Source organism: Rhodnius prolixus, unplaced genomic scaffold (assembly GCF_049639745.1).
Source record: "Rhodnius prolixus isolate KJV_2025 unplaced genomic scaffold, Rpr scaffold_4, whole genome shotgun sequence".
Classification (NCBI taxonomy): domain Eukaryota; kingdom Metazoa; phylum Arthropoda; class Insecta; order Hemiptera; family Reduviidae; genus Rhodnius; species Rhodnius prolixus.
The window spans coordinates 23796601-23818044 of record NW_027411614.1 but is presented as its reverse complement, the minus strand read 5'-3'; the positions used below and the strand labels follow the sequence as shown (position 1 = coordinate 23818044).

The 21444-nt window shown below is 31.9% G+C and overlaps 1 protein-coding gene across 2 annotated transcripts; it reads right to left on the bottom strand.

The window, feature by feature from the left end:
* Window positions 1-454: 454 nt before the first annotated feature.
* c11.1 (maestro heat like repeat family protein c11.1) lies at window positions 455-14905 on the bottom strand. 2 transcript variants are annotated; one of them, XM_074130975.1, is made up of 30 exons: window positions 14722-14905; window positions 14424-14569; window positions 14128-14328; window positions 13864-14053; window positions 13181-13332; window positions 11849-12076; window positions 11655-11733; window positions 11385-11572; window positions 10176-10292; window positions 9858-10050; window positions 9597-9785; window positions 9249-9520; window positions 7828-7971; window positions 7623-7751; window positions 7370-7551; window positions 6858-6991; window positions 6605-6780; window positions 6315-6527; window positions 6062-6230; window positions 5015-5147; window positions 4691-4847; window positions 3700-3893; window positions 3484-3612; window positions 3288-3402; window positions 3068-3220; window positions 2791-2982; window positions 2537-2689; window positions 2044-2178; window positions 1042-1144; window positions 455-942 (listed from the first exon to the last, which is right to left on the bottom strand). In XM_074130975.1, exons 1-30 carry the CDS (start codon window positions 14756-14758, stop codon window positions 794-796), a joined length of 4752 nt encoding a protein of 1583 aa, XP_073987076.1. In that variant the 5' UTR covers window positions 14759-14905; the 3' UTR covers window positions 455-793. The 2 variants fall into 2 exon arrangements, with proteins under 2 accessions (XP_073987076.1, XP_073987077.1); XM_074130976.1 differs by having other exon boundaries at window positions 9249-9514.
* Between the last annotated feature and the right edge of the window lie 6539 nt (window positions 14906-21444).

The following is a 21444-nucleotide window of genomic DNA, read 5'->3' as shown; positions in this document are numbered from 1 at the left end:
TGGGAGTAAAAACCACAATATTGTAAAATATTAATGTAACAAATATTGCATTACACTTCAGTCCATTTTATTTTCTTGCCGAAAAATAGTAGAAAGCCAAGTTTGATATATATAATGAAATATATATAATGTAATTTAATGTAATGTAATATACATACATAAATACATTTTACATTATACTTTAACAAATTGAAGCTTAAAACAATCAAAATGGTAACAATGATTTCGATGCAAAAAAAAAAAAAGAAGCTAATTGAAATTTAATTTAAGATAGCAATATTTGACGAGAGACATATTGAAATAATTTTTTTCGAATTATAAAATAAAAAAATAAATAAAACAAAAAAGGCACTATGGGAATAATAGTCAGCCTTTTTAGTTTCCTTTTATTCTAATTTTTTAAAACTAATTGCCTTCACAATTCAGTACACAGTCATTGGAACAACTAATAGCATTTCTAAAAATATGTATTCTACTGGAAATATATATAAAAAAAAAAAAAATTATATAATAAACAATAAAATTCAAAATGATACAGAGAAAAAAAAGAAGCAAGAAATCAGACTTAAGCGAAAAACATGCTGACAAACGGGGTCGCGCTTATGAAACAAATCAAAATAAAAAGTCTAAAAAAACATTTAGGCAATTCAGATATTTCAAGCTTTACACGATACGGTTTATATTTTTGAAATAGAAATCATATTGTTTTAATTTATTTGTTAAGTATTTCTGATTAATAACAAAATGCAAATAAAATTCTTATGGCAAAATTATTTAAAAACAAATTAAAATTCTATGATGAAAATACCATGGCCAACGATCGCACAGCTTTGGCTCTTACTTCAAAATTTGGATCACTAATTAAATTAATCAAACGTGTGGTCATCGGTTCTAATGATACAGACGATTTACTTTCCTTACTGAAATTCTTATAAAGCAATCCTTGAAAAAAATAAATATATATATATTACCATTAACAATTCAGAGTGCATTGAGCATAAAAATTCATTTTTAATACAACATTCAAATATTTTTACAAACCTGCAATTAATGCTGCGTTTCCTCTAATATTTGGCCAATTACTTTTCATATAATTAAGGCATGTATTAAACATATTAACGGCAAGATCTTCTAGTGATTCAACCTTAAAAATATAAATAGCTTTGTATATTCATGTAAATATTTTTCTTTTTAAATAAGTAAAAAATATTCAAGATTTTAACCTTGAACTTTCTATTAATAGATTTGATAAAATTTATATTGTGGAATTACTTAATTACAAATAAAATAAGTTGCAAGGTCGCCAAGGTTGTCTACAAATATTAACAGAATGTGGTAGATATGATTTCAAGTATCTAGTTATGCGATTTTAGCCCAGTAAACACAGTAAACCATGGTATATTAAAACCGTCTAAACAGTGTCCGAAATAAAAAAGGAAGTGCTTCGTGAAAAAGGTGTACATAGATGCTTCGTGAAGATTTGAAGAAAAAATTTAATGAATTTTTAGAAAAACCTTAATGAAAGTACTTCCAAGGCAATATTATTAAGAATAGGTTTTGAATGACTAACAGCACGATTGCTGAATACGTTTTAATTATTATTTTTCTCCAGAACATTGTCTAGCATTGATATAAACAGATTGTTAATATGAAACAATCACAATTACAAAAAACAGCAAAAAGTTTAGAAATGAAAAGAAAAGATACTGTGAAGCCCACAGTGAAATTTCTTCGTTCCCTAAAGTGGTTATAATTTCTATTATTAAAAATTAAATATAATTAATTGGCCAGCTCACTAAAAGCTTTACACATATTACAGTGAAATTAAACTTCATTCATTCTTTGTTTATGCTTTTAAAAACATCCAGTAACTCTGCATGCCAATATAAAATTGGATTTAGAACTCCAGTATTATTGGAGGAGGGAAATCCTATTTATATAGTTTCAAGATTCAAAAAGTTTTCTTTACAAGAGTCTTCTTCAGAAGCTTCTAAATATTAAATCATTTTGTATTAAGACTTAATGTGATCTAAGTAAACTTACAATACTTTTGATGAGTGTTGTCACGAAATTTTCATATTGAAGAGCGCCCTCGTCAATAAGATGATCTTGAAACATAGTAGATACTTTTTCAGCTCCAAGAACTGGACCTATTTGTCGAAGCGTATATTTACAAGCCTAAGAAAATTAAAAATAATTAATCACAACTTTGAGCTAATTTTACAATTTTTATAATTAGCACAAATGTAATACGCCAAAAGAGATCAAACATGGAACCTTCTGCGAATTTCTCTTTCTCTCTCTCGCAATTTCAACGAGTACACAAATTTTTCTGGAACTCAATTCTCACGCGAATAACCTCTTTCAAGCATCACTTAAAATGTAAGTACATTTCTGCAGAATTGGTAATTGTAACAAGTACTGATTAATAACTCAGTTCACCACTTGGACCATTTTTTTTTTCGACCTCTTTATCAGATCTATAAAATACACTACCAAGCAAGTTCAGCAAAAAATTTTGAATTCAAATTCTTACCTTCACAATGGACGGTTCAGGTTCGCTAAGATGTAAAAGAAGACAAATTAGGCAGGAATGCACTTGTTCCTGATATCCAACTTGTACACTATTGTCTTGGCAACATAACTGTCCAAAAAGTCTCAGAGATATACACCTCAATGCAATTTCTTCCTAAAATATAAAGACAAATTTGATGTACTTAAAAATGCACTTGAAATTTACATACACTTATCTCATGTCTAATAAAAGTAATAAATTATTTTTTTACGTACCTTTTCGAAAAATGGTTTAACCCTGAGCGCTATAGCTACCTGTATTCTATTTAAAGTAGCCGGTTCTACGACTGGAATTAATGTACTCAAACTCTGCATGGCTTCCATAGGGATCCTGGTGTGAAGGGAACCATCAGTATCATCAAGTCCTTGCATCAAAGCAGCAAGTACACTGTCTTCATGTCTCTTCATCTTTTGGTAATTAACAAATTAAAAAAAAAAGTTTAATATTAATTTTTTGTACAACAATAAGTTCAGGTAAATGAATAATTCAAACCTGTAGGTGTGGTAAATTAGAAATATAACTTAATCCATGTAATGCAATGGATCTGACAGTTTGATCTGGAGCTGTAATAGCGGAAAGGAGGCTACTAACTATACTATCGATTAATCCAACATCACCCCCTCTTGAACACTGAACTGCCAAACACTAAAATAAAATAAAAGATATTTATATTGTTTTAAAACTAATTCTTTATTAAGAAACTTATTTGTACCTCAGCATAGAAAGCTGTAATAATTATTCGTTGTGGTTCACAAGTAGTAGATGCGTATTGATTTAACGATACCATTAACTTGGGTAAAAGATGTGGGAATGTCTGGCACACGCTCCTGATTAAATAATATTTCACAAAATTATACGGATATTTTAATGAAGTAAGTGGTTTTAACAAGAAAAAAAAAAGTACTTACACAGTTAGTTGGGGAATGCTAGAGACAAGAGATTCAATGTGCTGCAACTGAGAAGTAGAAGCTAAGGCCTCGGCTGCAGGCTCACAACCAACTACAATTAAGACTCTTTGCAAACAATCTTTCACCACCCTTTAATAAAAGATAAAAACACACCGAATAACTTAGAAAATAGAATCAAAGCAAAAAATGCAGCCAAATATATAAGTAATTACTTACCTGGCAGGAATAATTTTATAAGCATCTCTATTAATTACTATTGTTTTATTAGGACTCGGGGATAATATTGGCGGTGAAGAACCAATGTATGCAGCCAATAAAGTCATCAAACTTGGAAGTAATTGAGGGAAACTACTCTTTAACAGATCACTGATTAAAGTACTCATCACCATTTCACTCAATCCACTGACTGCCTGTAATAGATCAAAAATTAATAAATAGTCATATAGTTTAATTTGATACAAGCAAACTTTTTATAAAATATTTCTTAAGCATAGTGGGAAGTTCCTTTAATTATCATCAATCATTTGAACGGAACGAAAAATTCAGGAAAAAAAAAAAAAATATTAAGGAAAATATTTATATTCGTGTTATTTATTTTATTATTCACATTACTCTGGTTGTTCAGTTATCGAACGTAATACAATTTATTGTAATTTTTTTTGGTTATTTAGAAGCAACAACAACAACAATAATAATAATAATAATAAGAATGACACAGGGAAGGGATTAGCTATGAGGTTAGCATACTGGACTCCCACGCGGAGGTCCCGGGTTCGAATCCAGCAGCTGACCCTTAGATTTTCTCTTCCTAGGAGCTTCTTACAGCTCACTGTCCGGTGATGGACAGTGTTGTCTGTAACGAGAGAACACTGTCCGGAGGCCGGCAGTGCACTGGAAAAAGCTCCGGGCGCTAATGACCTCAGCTGTTGATGCGCCAAAAAAAAAAAAAAAAAAAAAAAAAAAAAAAAAAAAAAAAAAAAAAAAAATAAGAATGACAAATGTTAATAAGTGAAATGTTATTTTGCCATTCTTTTGCACATGCTGATTGTACCTTCTCTTGCTAATAGAGTGAGGGAAAGTAAAAATTAAAATCATTAAATTATGTTTAACAATTGTCCTTAGGCAATAAGCTTATGCTATATAAATTCCCAATAAAAATAATCTTTGATTATTTTAAGTATACTTATCCTTCGACGTGTAAACTTACAGCAAGTGGTTGAAAAGCAGCTATTTTTGGCCGATTGGGACTTTTTGATTCTTCATCAAAAAGATTAGCTGTAGCTAGGATTTGTAAGATATGATCTAAAGCAAAGGAACTGAGATTATTGTCACTAGCAATAGCTTTCCAGCAATCGGACAAACTCCTGGAATTGAAGAACAACTTTAATTTTAACAAATAATTTGAACAACTTGTTGAATAGTATTGAAAAAATGTGAAAGTGGTGTTGCCCGGGAATTTAAGTTTAAGTAAATTTATTTTTGAATGATAAAAATGAAAATGAAAAAAATCTTACCATTGAAAAGTACTTACGGATGTAGCGGTAATGGCTGTTTAAGTAAAATGTTGACAACTAATTTTGGATGATGCAGAGCCAATGCAAGAACGGCATTTACGCCATTCGTTGGGTGACTTCCTGAAGATACGAGCTGAAGTAATAGAGATCCTAAAATTTTAGTCAAAACGTAAAAGAAATATTACAGAATCCATTATTTTTAGTAATTGAAAGAGAGTCTTTCAGACTTAATTATTTTCGAGAAATAATACTGATAATAAATATTTACAGTGATTCGCAACAATAATTTACAAAAGTTTATATCAAAAGAAATTTAAGATAGGCCTAATGATAAAATAAGGAAATTATGTAGGGAAAAGATTAGCTAAAGGATTAACCTAATCATATACGCTAATTATATTACTGAATGGAGATGAGCTATCTTCAATAAACTACTGGAAAGCTACGAAACTGGAAGATCTTGACAAGGATTGGTAATTACAGACAATAGAAAGCAATTTAACTCTTATAGAAGAAAAATGGAGCTATAGAGCTGATTCTGAAGCGAAGAATGTGCGCAAAAAAGGGTAACTCGGAACGCTGATTACTTTTTCTCTTTCACATAGCTACCTGAAATTTCCGAATAAAAGAAAAACCTCTAATATCCTTGTAATTTTGTCTTATTTTATACTGAACTAGCCGAAGGCACATAAAGCCATTCTATCATAATGCTTTAACTAGAGACAGTCGAAGAATGGAAGAATTGGAAATCACTGGGGGTAAACTGGACATGCAGACCTTTAAGTATGAAAAGAGATAAAAGTAAAAGGATCATTGGATAGGCACTAGCAGAAAATTTCGTTCTATAAGTGAAACTGTTCGAGTGTTCGGAGCAATAGATGTTCACCGCCTAAAGAAAAAGATCTGGAAAAAGACAAATTTAAAACCTCAAAAAGTATCGGAAATATAAATGTAAATCCGCCTGAGAGATAGATCTGAATTAATTTTACGTAAAAGTTGATCTGAGAAATTCATAAAAAATTACTATCAGAAGCAGCAGAAACTTTATAAAATATTATTATTACCTAATATATCATTCACATAGTGCAGAAGTTCTGCGCCTTTTAATTTAAAAACAGAAGCTAAAATGTCAGAGGCATTGGAGCATGCTGTTTGATCAACGTCAGTTAGACCATCCAACAATCTTCCAGTGAGTTTATGTAATTGGGAATGTGAAAGTTTGTTGCACAGAATCTGAAACAAATTTACTTCTGCCATATTTCAAATAGATCTAAAACATTCTTTAAAAAAAAAGTACCAATTTTGTTTTAAACACACCTTTGTCATATACCAAGATGTATTTTCTTCAGGTAATTTATCGAAAATTCTCTCAATATTTGGGTCATGAGAATGACCTTCATAGACGTTAGCTATTGCCAACAAAATTCCTGCACAATGGCCAGCAATTCTTCCTATCGATTCCACTGAATCAAAATATCTAACAACTAAGCTGCCTACTAGATCTCCGCATTGATTAAATGTGCTTGGATTCTATAATCATGATTGCATAGTAAAAAAAACAACACATAAATCATTCAACAGTGTGTGTACACTAGAACTTTACCAACCTGATACCCTGGATGCATATTATGATAATAAGCTAGAAGTGTTGTTCTAAATACAGTAATAGCTGAAAGTCGTTGATGCCAATTTCGATGTTTAATCCAAGGATCTAGCAGCGTTGTAATTTCATCTAATCTGTCTGGTGTAACGCTATCTAATAGTAGTTCCTCCACTAATTCTCCTGCATTAATCCAATAAGTTTATTCTCTAATGATCAAAACAGTATTAGATTTCCAGAAATTAAAATTGAAAACTTACCCAGCTGTTTCAAAGTCTGCATAGAGGTAGACGTATCATAGCCATTACTTGGAGGTTCTTGTGATAAAATTCTATCAAAACAACTCTTTAAAATGTGTAGTCTTGCTTCTGAAACTAACGAAGGTGGAAGTTTTCTATTGGTTTAAATTAAGGAGAAAGTGAATAAATTTTGTGCACTTATTAGAGTTATTTTTCAACATTACTCAAAAATCCAAAAACCAACAGTGTTCCGTTAAGATTCCTAATGATATATTAAATTTCGACTTTTTTTAATTAGAACTAGAATTTTTTTTTTTAAATTTCTATAGACTTGATTAAGATCCACCACTGAGACTTTACTATAATGTAGTTTTTTTTTTTTTTTTTTTTTTTTTTTTTTTTTTTTTTTTTTTTTTTGTGGCGCATCAACAGCTGAGGTTATTAGCGCCGAATATAATGTAGTTAATACAGAAACCTAAGAAGTGGAAACGTACGCCCCCAAACAAAGCGAACTTATAATCATTAAAGGATACACCAACGCAGTAACTACTTTTATTGTAAGAGGGTCAGGTTTGTTCTGTTGAATTAGTTGAAGAACTACATTTAGAACATTTGTACGACATTTTATGGTATGTTTTGCTTCAGTCTTATGTCTTATGAGGCTTTCGGCACAGTTTAGAATTGCTTCTAGAGCGGCATTTCTACCTGATTGTTCCTAAAAAGAAATATATACATGAAATTAAATTGGAAATGTTATATAAATAAATTTATTAAAAAATTACTAACTTTAGCAACAGATATTTGGGTTGTAATCCAAGTTGTTAACATATCAAGTTTAGGCAATAGTTCCATCAAAGGGCATCTGTGAGCAATAGCAGCGTAACTTTCCAATAAGCATTCTCTACATTTTTCCATCTGATAAAAAATTTCATGATTTAGTTAATGGAAAAAAATATTATCCCTAAACTTAATTAATATTTTTGGATTATACTTCGGCATCAGCTTTTGAGTCTTTCATGAGTCCTAAAAGGCGAGAATTTCTTTTGTTCAATTCACTCTGAGCAATTGCTTCTAACCTAGCCAGTACCATATCCAAGTGAGCTGTAGATAAAATACCAACAGCTCGAGCGCACTCCTAAAGTTCAATGAATGTTAATTAAAAAGGAACGAAAAAGTAATCCAAATTGTAAAATGGGTAGGTGCAAAACTATGTAGCATTTCTTGGGCTTATTCAATTTAATTTCTTAACTTTTCCTCAACCTTTGTAAAACGAAAGTACTGAAACTTTTCTATTTTGCTTTTCTCTGTAAATATCTATTTTTAGGTGTTATACAACTGATCGGCAAGGAAAAAAGAAAGTTTTTGTAAATTGGCCTGTATACCCACCAAAAAATCAATGATGAACAACCGCAAAAAGTTCCAATTTGGTTTTAGCTAAAGTTCTACCAGGGAATGATTATAAGGTTTCGGTTAAAATCGGTCTATCAAAAATACCACTTTATTCATTCACTTTTCAGTATTTTGATATTTTCTTGAAAACAGCACCTAAGATTTTCTCGGAACTTAGTGTTCTCCTTGCACATAAATAGTTCTATTAATTTTTAATTGAGAGCGAGGAGTGAGGATGGGCATCCTTAACTTTGTAATTTCGTATAACCACTGGACTTATTTACTACTAAATATTTAATAAGGACTAAGTAATCGAAATTTCAAATTAGAAGAAAATTAGAACTTCGTAGGACCTACGGTGATAGACGCTGTTGTTTGTAGCGAAAGGAACTGGCCGGAGATCGATCAGTAAGAAGGCACTAGGCACTAATAATGCTATGAATGAAGATGTGATGCACCTTTATTTTGACGCAAAAAAGTTTTGTCCGAATTAAGTGTTATCTCTCACATTGAATTTTTGGTGTAACACCTTCTTTTGGAGGCCCCCTATTGCTCAATAATGATCTTCAAATCTAAGACATCTAACTTCTGAAGTTTTTCCCTTGAGTCATCGTAATTAACATGCACCTCAAAGTTTCAAGTTCCTCTTTTAAAAGGATTCTTTGCCCAAATTGTCCTCCAGCAAATAAACGAAAACATTTGGTTATTATGCCTTCACAGTGCAGACTCCCACTATTTATCAAAACTTTTGTAGCATCCCTGTTGCACTAATTTCTCAATTAATCTCAAAATCACTCTTTGAAAACTAGAGGTTGACATTCCACCATTTATAATTTTTTTTTTTTTTAATAAAAAAAGGGAAGTAAAAATAAATAGAAAAAAAAAACACAAAAATTAATAGGAAATTTGAGCTATAAGAAAATAGGACTTTGGGGGTAATTTCCTTTTTCTATTATAGCTTTGTTTTAGATTAAAAACCCTACAAATTAAGCACCTACCCAATAATTAATGCATAAAATGAACCTTGGTGTTATTAGGAGATATTTTAAATCTAGACAATATTGTGTCAAGATGTTCTGATACTATCTGCTTATCTTCAATTACAGCTGTAGTAATGGCTAACGATGATAGAATTACATTAGCTTCATCATCGTGTACACATGACATCAATAAAGTGGACAGATGTCGTGACATGGATATCGGCCATTGCACTTCATGACATGAGATAGTTGTTACTGTATTATTAATCATTTCCAAAAGCAATGAATCCCATTCAGTTTCACTCCATTCTGAAACTGTGGATATCGATTTAAACACGATTTTTTTTTTTTAAATAAAAATTAAAATAGTTCGTTTCATTTTTTACCATACCTTGCAAATAATTTATAAGCTGAGGTAATTTATGAGCCCAGAGATCTGCTATATAAACGCTGACATAAGGAGAGAAATGTTGAAGAAAACACAAAATAGAAGGGCCTCTATTGCTGTTTAATGGTGAACCCAGTAATGAAAAACATCTACATAATACTAGATCTCTATTTGGTTCGCCGAGTTGTTGAGCTACAAACATAAATTTAAAAATGGTCACATATCAACTGCAAAATTGTGAATATAATTTAAATAACAACGTACAATGTTTAGGATCCAATTTCGGTGCCAACTGAGTCAATGCCTTAGCTGCAATGGGTACAGCGTGATCATAAGTTGGATCTGTCATTAATTTTAATAATGTTACCCAAAGTAAATCTCTCATATCTTCTACAGTGCTACTTAAGAGATGAATAGTTGACGAGCAAATTTCAGAAAGTTCTGTATATTCCATGCCCTAAAAAAAAAAAAAAAAAAAAAAAAAAAAAAAAAAAAAAAAAAAAAAAAAAAAAAAAAAAAAATTACTTGGTTGTAATCTCTACCAACATAAAATTACAAACAGTAATCAAACATAGTAATTACAATATGATTTGGAAGAGTAGCGCAGTGACGAACTAAAAATTCTATAAAGTCAGATCCATCTTGAGCGTAACCTTTATATGAAAGAGAAATAATAGTTTTTACTAACGCTTTTTTAACCTAAAACAAAAAATTAAATCTTTTATTTAAAAAGATAAATAAATAAGTCTTAAATGTTTTTAATTTAAGGTGCACAGACATCTGAGGTCATTGGGGCCCGGAGCTTTTCATTAACAAATTGCCGGCCTCCAAACAGTTATTTTGACAAAGACAACACTATCCATCATCGAGTAGTGCGCCGGCAAGAAGCTCTTATGAAGAGAAAATCTAAGGTTTTAAGGCTCACAGTCCGAAGGCCGGCAGTGCACTGAAATAGGTTCCTCAGATGTGATGCGCCTTAATTAAATAATAGTAACAATAAAATAAATAAGGCAATTTAAAGAAACAAAAAAATTAGTTTAGTTTAGGGTGGACCAGGATTGATGGAGTAAACACTGGTAAGTATTTAGGTGTAACACTTAAATACATTATTTGGACTTCGAGTTGTAAAAGCAAACGAAATTTAAATACTGTGTAAATTAATTTTGTGAACTATCATTACCTAATTTTGTTAATTTAAATAATTTTGTACTTGTTCTTCTTCAAATTACGATTTAACCATATTACAAATTAAAAGTATGCCTTTCTTGTGGATGTTAAACGCTTTATAATTTAAAGATCTTCTTTTAAAATTCACCATTCAATTTTAATTTTATTCTTTGATGCACAGCACAATCAACGACAAACTCTGCTGACTGAGGACGTTTATGTTTCTTAATATATATTTTGTGATGAATTAAGATTAACAATCTTTTGTTTACTAAAACAAAACATGCAGACCGAAATAACCTTTTTTCTTTATGTAATTAGTTTTTATTTATTAATTTATTTTCTTGGCTACCCTTACAATCAATTGCCTTGAAGATAGGCACAAATAGAATTCACAAGTTTCATTTCTGTCTTTTCTGTTGAGTACAATGAATAACAAAAAAAATTCTACCTTCAGTAACAATTTTGATTTGGAAACTATTTCAAAGGATAAACCAACTTACAAGGGTGAACTCAAGAATCTGAATCGAAAACTTGGAGGTAAGGAGGTTTTTAAAGTTACATTCGATCGGTTACTGGAAGCACAAGAGATATATTTTTCTAACTTAACCTCAATTAAGTTACCTTAATAGATGGATCTTGTAATACTGAACGAACAGCAGAAGTAATTTCATTCATACGAGATCCTAAAATATTATCATTTCCAGAGATTAAATGAGAGATGATAATAAGAGATTCGACTTTCTCTTTTTCATTGCCCATCCTCAAATGTTTCAATACTAAATCACATAACTTTTCTCCAAAATGGGCACCTTGAAAGAAAAAAGAGAAAAAAATAAACTTAAAAGTGATGAAATAAAAATTTAAATAAACTGCGACTTAAACAAAACATACCAATGTGATCATAACATCGTAATACTTCACTGTGCTGTTTCACCGTATGTGGCAAAGAAAAATCTGGAGGTACTACCACCTGCAAATTATAAATGTATTATATTAAGCCAAGATGTCAACATTCAATTCAAATTTAACCTAATAACGAGTTGAATTCAATAATTAAGAACATCTAAACCAAAACCAGTACTTACCATATTTCCTAGTGTATAGAGAATCTGGTCGAATACAGCTTGGATAGCTGACGGTGGCGCGGAACTTAGAATGGTAGCCAAACATTGAGTGATTAAATGATGCGGTATGCATGGTCTTTTGTAAGCACTTATTAGACTAAAAATAGCTCGAGAAGTGGAAGCATTTGCTTTCTCTTCTGGAAGAAGGCTGAACAATGGCCCCAAACAATAGATTGCACTTTCAGTCACCTAGCACAGAAGTAGCATAATCTTTTTTATTCAGTTTTTATTGCTATAGTATGCATGCTCCATGCGAGCAAGCATTGCTATTTTAATCGACCGTTTTCATACTGAACTTGACAGCAGTGAAACGTTCTTCTCGATTGAATTCAGATCTACGAAAACGAATATATAGGTTTTGTGACCGTAAATTGTTACAGTTTCTGTAACCAACCCGCATAGCCACACCCTGAAGAATACAATATATTTTAAGAAGGCAAAAAGATGAGTTTGTTTTTTTTATTTGACCGATTCCTCGCTAATCTTGAATCCTTAGATCTACGAAAACCTTAATAGCGTCACTGTAATAACAAATATAATTTAAATTACTTAGTCATACAGATAATTTTGAAAAACATTTCTTTTCCAAACATTCGTCTGGTACCGCCGTATAGGAAATTATGAAAAAATTGATCCCTATAGGCTTTGCTTAAACAACGGAATTTGTTCATTCTGGAAGAACTAAGATGCTATCGAGTTAATACGCAGTTGAAATATATAATGATCGATAGAATAATGGATGAGCAAAAAAAAGGATATCAAAGTGAAAAAAGAAAAGTACATATTCGAAAAAGAAAGAATGTTATGGCCAAGTCAGAAGAATTTCCCTTGAAATAATTAAAAATAGTTCTCAGTTGAAATTGAGGAGCATTGAGAGGAATTACGCAGTTGAAAAGTATAATAGTAGATATATAAAATAATATAAATTATGAATAGTTTACAGTATTCTATGAGCTTCGTCTTCTTAAAATCCGCAAATTTTTATTCCCAATTTTTATTCTGTAATAGCGTAAATAGGAGTGTGATTTCTATGAATTTTCCAGTAAGTGAAAATGAGTACGTTACAGGATAGATTTTCTTACAATGATGTGCCATATTTATGTTTGCTTTTACAATATTTGAACGCTTCGGACTCCAACAGTTGACGAATGTTTCGAATTGCATCATCAATAGGTTTAAAAAAATACATTTAAAATCGATCTCTTCTTGATGGTCAAAAAAGCACTTACATTCTTTTCAATAACTTTAAAGTACAGATAAATTTTCTGACCATTGAAAATTTGCACTCATTACCTTAATTTCTTTAGCATGAATCCATAGATTGGCAATCACATTGTACGCTGAAGTTATTTCTTCCGCAAAAGTTTCTTTAGTAACTGCAGCATCTCTATCAGTTTCATTGCTTGCCATGTATTCTAAAATTGCTTCACTGAATTTGCCTACAACTAAATAAAAAAATCATAGTGGTAAATATTAAAAAGAAATAATAAGAAAATCTAGTAGTATATAACTTGCGACATTCCCTTACTGCAAATTTTTACAGTGGTATAATTATTTCAGGAAAGCTTCCTGAAATAATCAGCAAACTAGATGACGTGGACAGATGAGATAGCAAACATGCTTTATTTATTACTTATTTCTCACTTTAGCACATCAGACGGAAACCAAAACGAAGAAGTAACAACTCTCATTTAGCTTTGCAGTCCTCATCTCTAACGATCAATTACTGAGGCGCCTTGTTTAAAGGCTCTAAGTTCTGTTTGATAAATAGGTACTAATGTTTGGTTTTTCTTAATCCTACTAGTGATAAAGTGTTTACAAAAGTGAGTGTTTAGAAATAAGCTTAAGGTCTGCTTTATTTATTTATAAATAATTGAGACGATTCAATTAAAATAAAATTTGTTCATAATTGAAAAATAAATTAGGAATTAAAGTTGATAGTTGGAATAATTAAGACAACCTAGGTGAATACTCACCAAAAGCAAATGCTATCCTGCTCTGTTCATTTCTAGCAGAAGTCATCATTGGAATCATAATATTTAAAGCAACTTTGATGACAGGAACGCACTGGCTAACATTGGCACATGCTAAATGGCCAAGGCTCATAAGTACAGAAGAATTTGGTTCACATCCTGGTTGTAATTTTGGAAGCAGAACATCTAAGACCTAAAAAAAAGAAGAAACTATAAAATATTATTGAAATTATGTAATGCACTGTTTCGTAACAATGAAGACATTACTTGACTGCAATAGTAAGAACCAAGGCAAATTAGAATGTTACTGGCCAATTCATGTGTAGAATGGGTACTATCGTTTTTTTGCAACTCTTCTATACTGAATTGTATTAGTCTTGATAAAATTTCTTCTGGAAAGGCATTTCTTTTTTCTTGTGCAATCTGTTCCAACACACTCATTAACACAAAAAGATGGTTTTCTGATAGCTGGAAATAAAAGCGGTAGTTGCTAATTTTAATACAATAATTTATTAACGAACAAATGCAACCATGTTCATACATAATGTTACATCATTAAATACCTTAGCATTCTTCTGCCTGTAACAGCATATGGCAGTAACAATTTCATTTCCATATTCTTTAGATAAAGCCTGAAGAGATTTACAAACTGATTCTCTAACAGTTAATTCTTTGTCACCTGCTGCATCGAGCAAGTAACCAAGAGCAACTAAAAATTAAGAACTTTTTTCAAACACTTAACCAAGCATTAAAGATTTAAATAGTGTTTCTATAGTCTTTAATTTTATTTTAGATAGTAAATAAAGTGAAACAGATTGCGCTATGTTTCTATAAACTGAATAGTTGGTTATTAATTCTTACCATTAAATTGTGATTCAATCGTTTTTTCAGAGTCCATGTTTAATCTGATTAACTGCTGTGTAAATTCATTTTAAAGAGAAACGTGATTTACTGACAAAACATAATAATGATAACATAACAACCTTAAACTGTAGAGGTTTCAGAGTTAACAGTAAATGTGATGATTACCATTACTTGGGGTACAACGAATGTACTACTTAAACTAGAGCGATCTGTTGGGAGTAGTGCTTACTTCTTAATAAATGTCATTTTGGGTAGTGGCTCAGCTAGTGGCAGGGAATAAAACTTGTAGTTCCATTTTATTGTTATCAAACGTTGTGCCCTCTGAGGTACCCCAATCAATGTTCGCAACAATTTTTTCATACTTGCTACTATTTAAAAATATCGGATAGGAAAATTTGAAAATAAAACACTAAACTTTAAGCTTTTTACTGTATTTAATGCGTACTTAAACTTAGCAAAATTTGCATCAGCATCTTATACAAAAAGGTGGAATAATGATAAATGAAAAAGTGATGCCTAAAAACGTTTCGCGACTTCACAATTTCACCTTTTTATCAATAAAATATTTATTTATAATTAATTTGCACCGAAGCATTGGTGCACTTTTAGCTTCTTCAAGCAAGAAATTATCAGAATTCGGCCTGCCACAGCCAAACCAGAAGTTCCAAGTTAGTACTCTATATTTGCTTTGATTAGCTTTGTACTTAATAACAGCTCCTGTACAAAGACGTATTTTCCTAATGCAGGAGGCAGATTGAAATTGGAAATTCTTGTTAATTACAAAATAATACAAGTACCGCTTAACTTAGCATTACACTCTAATCGTGTGAAAGATCTTTAAAGATGATGTCCGACATATGCAGATATAGTCATGAGAAGATTCAGGAGGCCCACAAATAAGTCACAGTTTATGGACAATAATCCAATTATTTTATGGACATATTAACAAATTAGATTTTACTATTATGCTTTAGGTCTAATCTCCCTAACTGTTTATTTTTCCCTACCATTAATTTTTGTAAACATACTTTTATTTTGTTATTTGTTCTTAGTTATTGCTTTCTATTTGTTTATGATCCTGCTTTAGCCTATTTATTTATTGTACGCATGGGCATTTATTTATTATACGACGTTGCAATTAATCGGAGAATGATGTGGAATCGGAAATTAAAGCAAGAATAGCGTTAGGCAGCGGATACACTGTTTGCACTTAATAAAGTCTTGAGCTTCAGGTCACTCTCGCGGGCAGCAAAAATCTTAGTTAATGAAACTAATACTAGGCCAGTCGTCACGTAAGGTAGTGAGAACTGAAGAGAAAGGAAGGTTTTGACCCGTTTACTGTAAATAGAAGTACAGCAGTTACAGGGAATTGTTCTAGTTATTCGGTGAACCCACCCTAGTGGCCCATGTTAAAAGAGGAAGATTACAATGCCTTGGCCATGAGCAAAGAATGTCAGTAGGCCAAGGAGGAAGATTAAGGGGAAGTCTGAGGCTAAGATAGTTAGATGATTTTGAGGTCTGGAAGACCGGTTTAAGAAGATGAGGAGAAAAAGCCGAGAATAGATAATTTTTTTTTTTTTATCTTTTATTGGAATTTACAACAGCAACGGTTGTTGCAACAAGCAAATCTGGTACCTGATAAAAAAAAAATAAAAGAAAATCACGAGTGGAGAAGGCACCCAGTGGTGTCACTCCAGTAACGTGCTTTGCTATACGCTCTTACGATAAGAGTAGATCACGAGGCCATCTTCTCTTCAATCTCCTTAGAGGATTACCTGGTAATGTGGAGGAAGATAGGTGTTCTATGAGAGGATTAGAATGAGCTGCTGTAGAGGAATGAAATTTGAGAAAACGAGTGATAGCAAGATCTTTAATAAAAAGGATTTTGAGGTCATTATGGATAGTGAGGTTAGATACATAGAACGGAGCGTTAAGAAGTTTTCGAAGTATTTTTGTCTGTAATGTCTGGAGGCGTAGTGAATTGGAAAGCTCAGTCGATCCCCATACTTCGATGCCGTATGACCAAACAGGTCGCAATAACAGTAGATATAAGAGTCTTTGTTAGGTAGGTTAAGTTTCAATCGTTTGTCAAGTAGTCTGGCAAGAAGTTTGTAGCGTTGGTTAGTTTCTTGTCCACAGTTGGTATAGAAGATTGGTTCAAGATGATGGGAGGTAGAATTTTCCGTCTAAGAGTAAATACTACAAATGTTGATTTCGTAACGTTGGTTTTGATTCGCCATTTGAAAAGCCAGTCCTCTAAGAGGTTGATGTGTGTTTGTAGAGCTCGTGTAGCGATAGGATCGGAATGAGGAGATAAGATTGCAGTATCGTCAGCAAAGGTGGAGATCATTTAGACAGATAATTTAATATGTTATGAAAATTTATGCTGGAGGAAGCCCAGGACCAATTAGGGCTGTAGCACCATTTAATAGTAGATTCATTCTCGTATAAGAAGGGCATGCAGTACGCTGTACGGACATTGGAGGAAACAGGCACCATTTTCTTAATACCACTTTGCTCAGAAATGATATTTCCGAAAAAAAATTAATGTCCCAAATTTGACAGGACTGCAATAATTTGTCTTTTTAGTTAGCAAGAGAAAGTAAAAATCAGCATACTCTAGATTCGCTATCAGATTCAATTTTCATTGAGTTAAGGGAGAAAACAAAATGAAGGGCATCAATATTTTACTAATGCATGCAGATTCACTTGTATATACACAATACCTTATGAATATTTCTTTTTCAGATCGTGGTGTTTCCTCACGAACATTTTGAAAATGTAACAACTATTTCCTCTACATTTTTTCTACTTCAATTGTAAGAAAATGTAAAAATTACAATTATTTTGGTGTAAAATGAAAGAAATAAGTAAACAACTTAAGTATTAGTAATGGCAACAGTCAACACATGTTTTGAAAAGGTTGTTTTATAGCCGGCAAAACAATTTTATTACCTACTGAAGCAGAAAAGTACAAGTGGCGGCACATGAAATGAACCCAAAGGACAACCATAAAATAACGGTGGGCAAAAGGATCACAAAAAGGTTTTAGAGTTCTTGAAAACATTATATTTTACATTTAATAGAAACTTTCTTTGAACCAAACAATTCAATAAAAACCAATTATAAATTTAAAAAAATATAATTTACTCAAGAATGTTTGAATCTATCTTAGATAATAGGTGAGCGCAGGTTCATTAATAAATTTTGGCTTTAAAAGCAATTGATTTCCAAGATTTTTTTGGAATTACTTTAAGGCGGATTCACAGATTTGGATTCATTCTCGTTGCGCTCAACTTAAAAGCGTTCACAATCAATAATTGAATTGTATCATTAACATCAGGGGGCAGGCCTCCTCAAGAAAGCCATAGATCGAGCTCTAATCTCCGTGTTCCTGACTAAGTACTAACTTAGAACGCTGTATTTTTAGCAGTATTATTTTCAGTAAACCGTAATTATGGCGTTGTTTTAAATCAAAATAGTTCCGTGGTCATTTCTTTCCAAACATCTAATATTCATCCCTTCCTTTTTTTGTTTTACTTTCAGTTTATAATTCCAAGTTTGTATGTAAGAAGTTCGGGTCTTATTTGTTCTGATCATTTAGGTGGTGTTGTAAATTTAGTGTTCGGTGTACTGTGCAATGAGCTATTCGTATTTTTCAAATCATCACTGAAGATAGCAATTTTATTTTAGTACCTCTGTCACTTTTAGCAGAGTTTAGTGATTTTTAATGAGGTATGTACATTTATTGTGACGGTTTGCTGTATAAAATTTAATTTTAATTCTGTTTGATTGAAATTTCATTGAGTACTCCAGCCAGAGCTAATCTGACATTTGTAATCATCTGCTTTTGAAAAAGTTCTACAAAATAATTGCCCTAAAAATTTTCGATTCATCTTCTGAAAAAAGTTTTTGTCGGTCAATTACGTTATCTGATTTCTTTTTAAAATAATCTTTTTGCAAAGTGATGAGTGAACAGAAAGAAGCAGGCAGCTACTTGTTCTTTAGATAATTAAGAAAACGAGTTTTAGCGACTATGAAGGGAAATACTTATAAAATGACCCAGAAATAATTTATTGAGCACATTACTTGTTCCTAACAGTTATGTTAGCGCCTACGTTGATTACTAATTTAGGTGAGTCGAACATAATTGAGAGAAAATAAATGTGAAACACCTCCTGTTCAAATAGAGTTTTGTCTCAAATTGTTTGGAGCTACAACGTGTTGAACATTATTTATTTGTATTTGCAATTCAAATAAATTGAAACAGATGAAAGATATTAAGAGCAGATATCATTTCAACAGTAATTAGTAGTGATTTGAATCCGAAGGAACTTAACACAAGGTAAAATGTGGTGAAAATTAATTTGTCTAAATCTAAATTTTGGCTAAATTAATGCTTAATAAATGTTTCATAAGAAGTACCATAATACCTGATGTGATATTCTAAAATTCTGAAAGCAGACGGTTTCGCCGTAGGGCGCGTTTAGAAGCAACTTGTACTACAAGAACTTAATTTATTCCGACGGTGCTTAAAGTTGACAGGTGCTTATGTTTATTTGATAAGAAAATATTGAGATTTTTCGATGGGATTACACAAATTCAAGCGTTTTTGGCGTGCAAAATTTAACATGAAGTTATAAAATCTAAAAAAATTGTGTGTTTTCAAAGAAGCAAGAATTAGGAAATGACTAGATCGCGTGAATTGCTTTCCAAAAGAAATTTGTCAAGTGGAGAGTTTAAGCGAATGCAACGGAGTAAGGTTCTGGAGGAATATCTGTCACCAATGACAATGACCCAATGAATGATGGAGATGCAAAGCAAGTGACCGAAACGAGCTGGAATGAATTTCCTGGCATGCATCATCTTGAACTGTAGATCAGGAGGCGCACATCAATATTTTTTTTTTAGAAGGTGCGTTGATTAATTTTTATAAATATCTCAAATATAAATTGGAAAAGCTGAACTGGTAAATTTAAAACACTGCACTACTTAAAAATTTGCTAACCTATTTAATTTAAGTCGGGCAGTACTATTAAAGTCTAAATTGTAGCGGATTATTTGTAATAACAAAGTTAAAAGCAAATTTATGCCTTTTAATCAGTGGTTTTAATTCATATCGTTCAGTTACTTTGAATAGATAGCTTCTTTAATTTATAGAATTTAAAAGCTCCAAAATTTAGTGAAATAGTTCGTTAATTTATTATAAAATTTATACCTTGTCTTCAGTCGGTGTGTTTTACTTTTTACAAGACTAGCAGGAAATGAAGACTTTAAGTTTAATTGGATATTGTTATTATCTTGAGTAGAGGAGATAAACTAAGAAATACTGTTGGTTAGTGATTATATTGTAGAACACCTAAATGTCCTGATAGTGAACTGTAACGCCGTTTAAGTAAGCATGTTATTTTAGTAAAGTAAAAGTAAAGTAATGCCTAATTTTTCAGGCGGGCTTTACAACTACCAATTAAGTGACGTGGACGGAGGCGACTAGCAAACATACTTTACTGTAAACCTCTTTTATTAACCATTAAATAAAATCCAAGGCCTAAGACCGGGAATCGAACCCACTACCACAATGCTTGTTAGCTTTACAGGTCTCGCCTCTAACCGCTCGGCTACAGTTATTTTACATTTTTCGTTTATAAGAAGCACTGAAAAAGTAGATTATTATTTTTTTTACAAATGTTTTTGGGATTGAAGAACACTTGTTAAAGCCAAATTAGCAAATTTTAAAAATACACTCTGAAGAAATCTTGCATCTATTTAATCAATGTCATGGTAGCCTCTTATAGTCCAAGATCTGCAGGATTATGTTTCAAACAAAAAGTTTAAAACACTAGACTTAAAAGAAGAGAACTAACGCTAAAGACGCTATCTACAACTTTAAAGACTCTTAGACGATAGATCAAATCTCTCTGTAGACAACAAAGACAGAGATTCTATTTTAAAGCCCATCTGGGTGTACGGAGAAGAGCTGCGGGGTTCAACCTCCAATCTCCAAAGTATTCAGTCGCTACAATCTAAACTTCGAACTATAGTAAACGCTCCGGTATATCTCTCCAACCTGACTATACACACTAACTTTAACCAATTTATCGCAAAAGTCGCTAAAACACAAAACTTCATTTTAACCTGCAATCTCATATAAATCCTCTGGCTCAAAATCTTTCTTCAAGAACTCTTCCTGATTACCCGACAAGACGCCTTAAAAGACAGTGACCTCGTGATCTCCTCCCAAGTGAAGAGGGTGACTAAAGTTTTGGAGTGTTACCATTGGATAACTTCTTTACTCGTTTGTATCACTTCCGTTATTGTTACTTATAGCGGCAACGGTTGATTGTAGCACAACCAAACGCAAAAATAAGTTTAAAATAAATTTTATACTTATAGTTAATGGATTTTAATTAGTATGGTTTCTACTTCCAAGAGAAAGGTACTTTAAATGAGAAGTTTTCTCAGTTAAACTTCTAAAATTTAAATTTCCCAAATTTTAGTGGAGTTAGTTACATTTTTGACGGAAAACTGTACTTTGTCTTCAGTCGGTGTTTTACGTTTTTTTTACAAGGCGTACAGGAAATAAGGACTTCTTGCTTACAGGGATATTGTTATTATTATCTCGAGTAGTGGGGATAAACTAGAGTTACTATTGGCCAGTGATCATGGAACGCCTACCGCCCTTCTCTACAAAGCTCCAACACGAAGGAGGGATGTGAGAAT

Coding starts and splice junctions, on each gene's coding strand:
- c11.1 (XM_074130975.1), bottom strand. CDS start 14,758: ATGGACTCTGAAAAAACGATTGAATCACAATTTAATG. Junction 9,786..9,857: donor GAAATTGGATCCTAAACATT/GTACGTTGTTAT, acceptor TTATGTTTGTAG/CTCAACAACTCGGCGAACCA. Junction 7,552..7,622: donor CCCAAATATCTGTTGCTAAA/GTTAGTAATTTT, acceptor ATTTCTTTTTAG/GAACAATCAGGTAGAAATGC.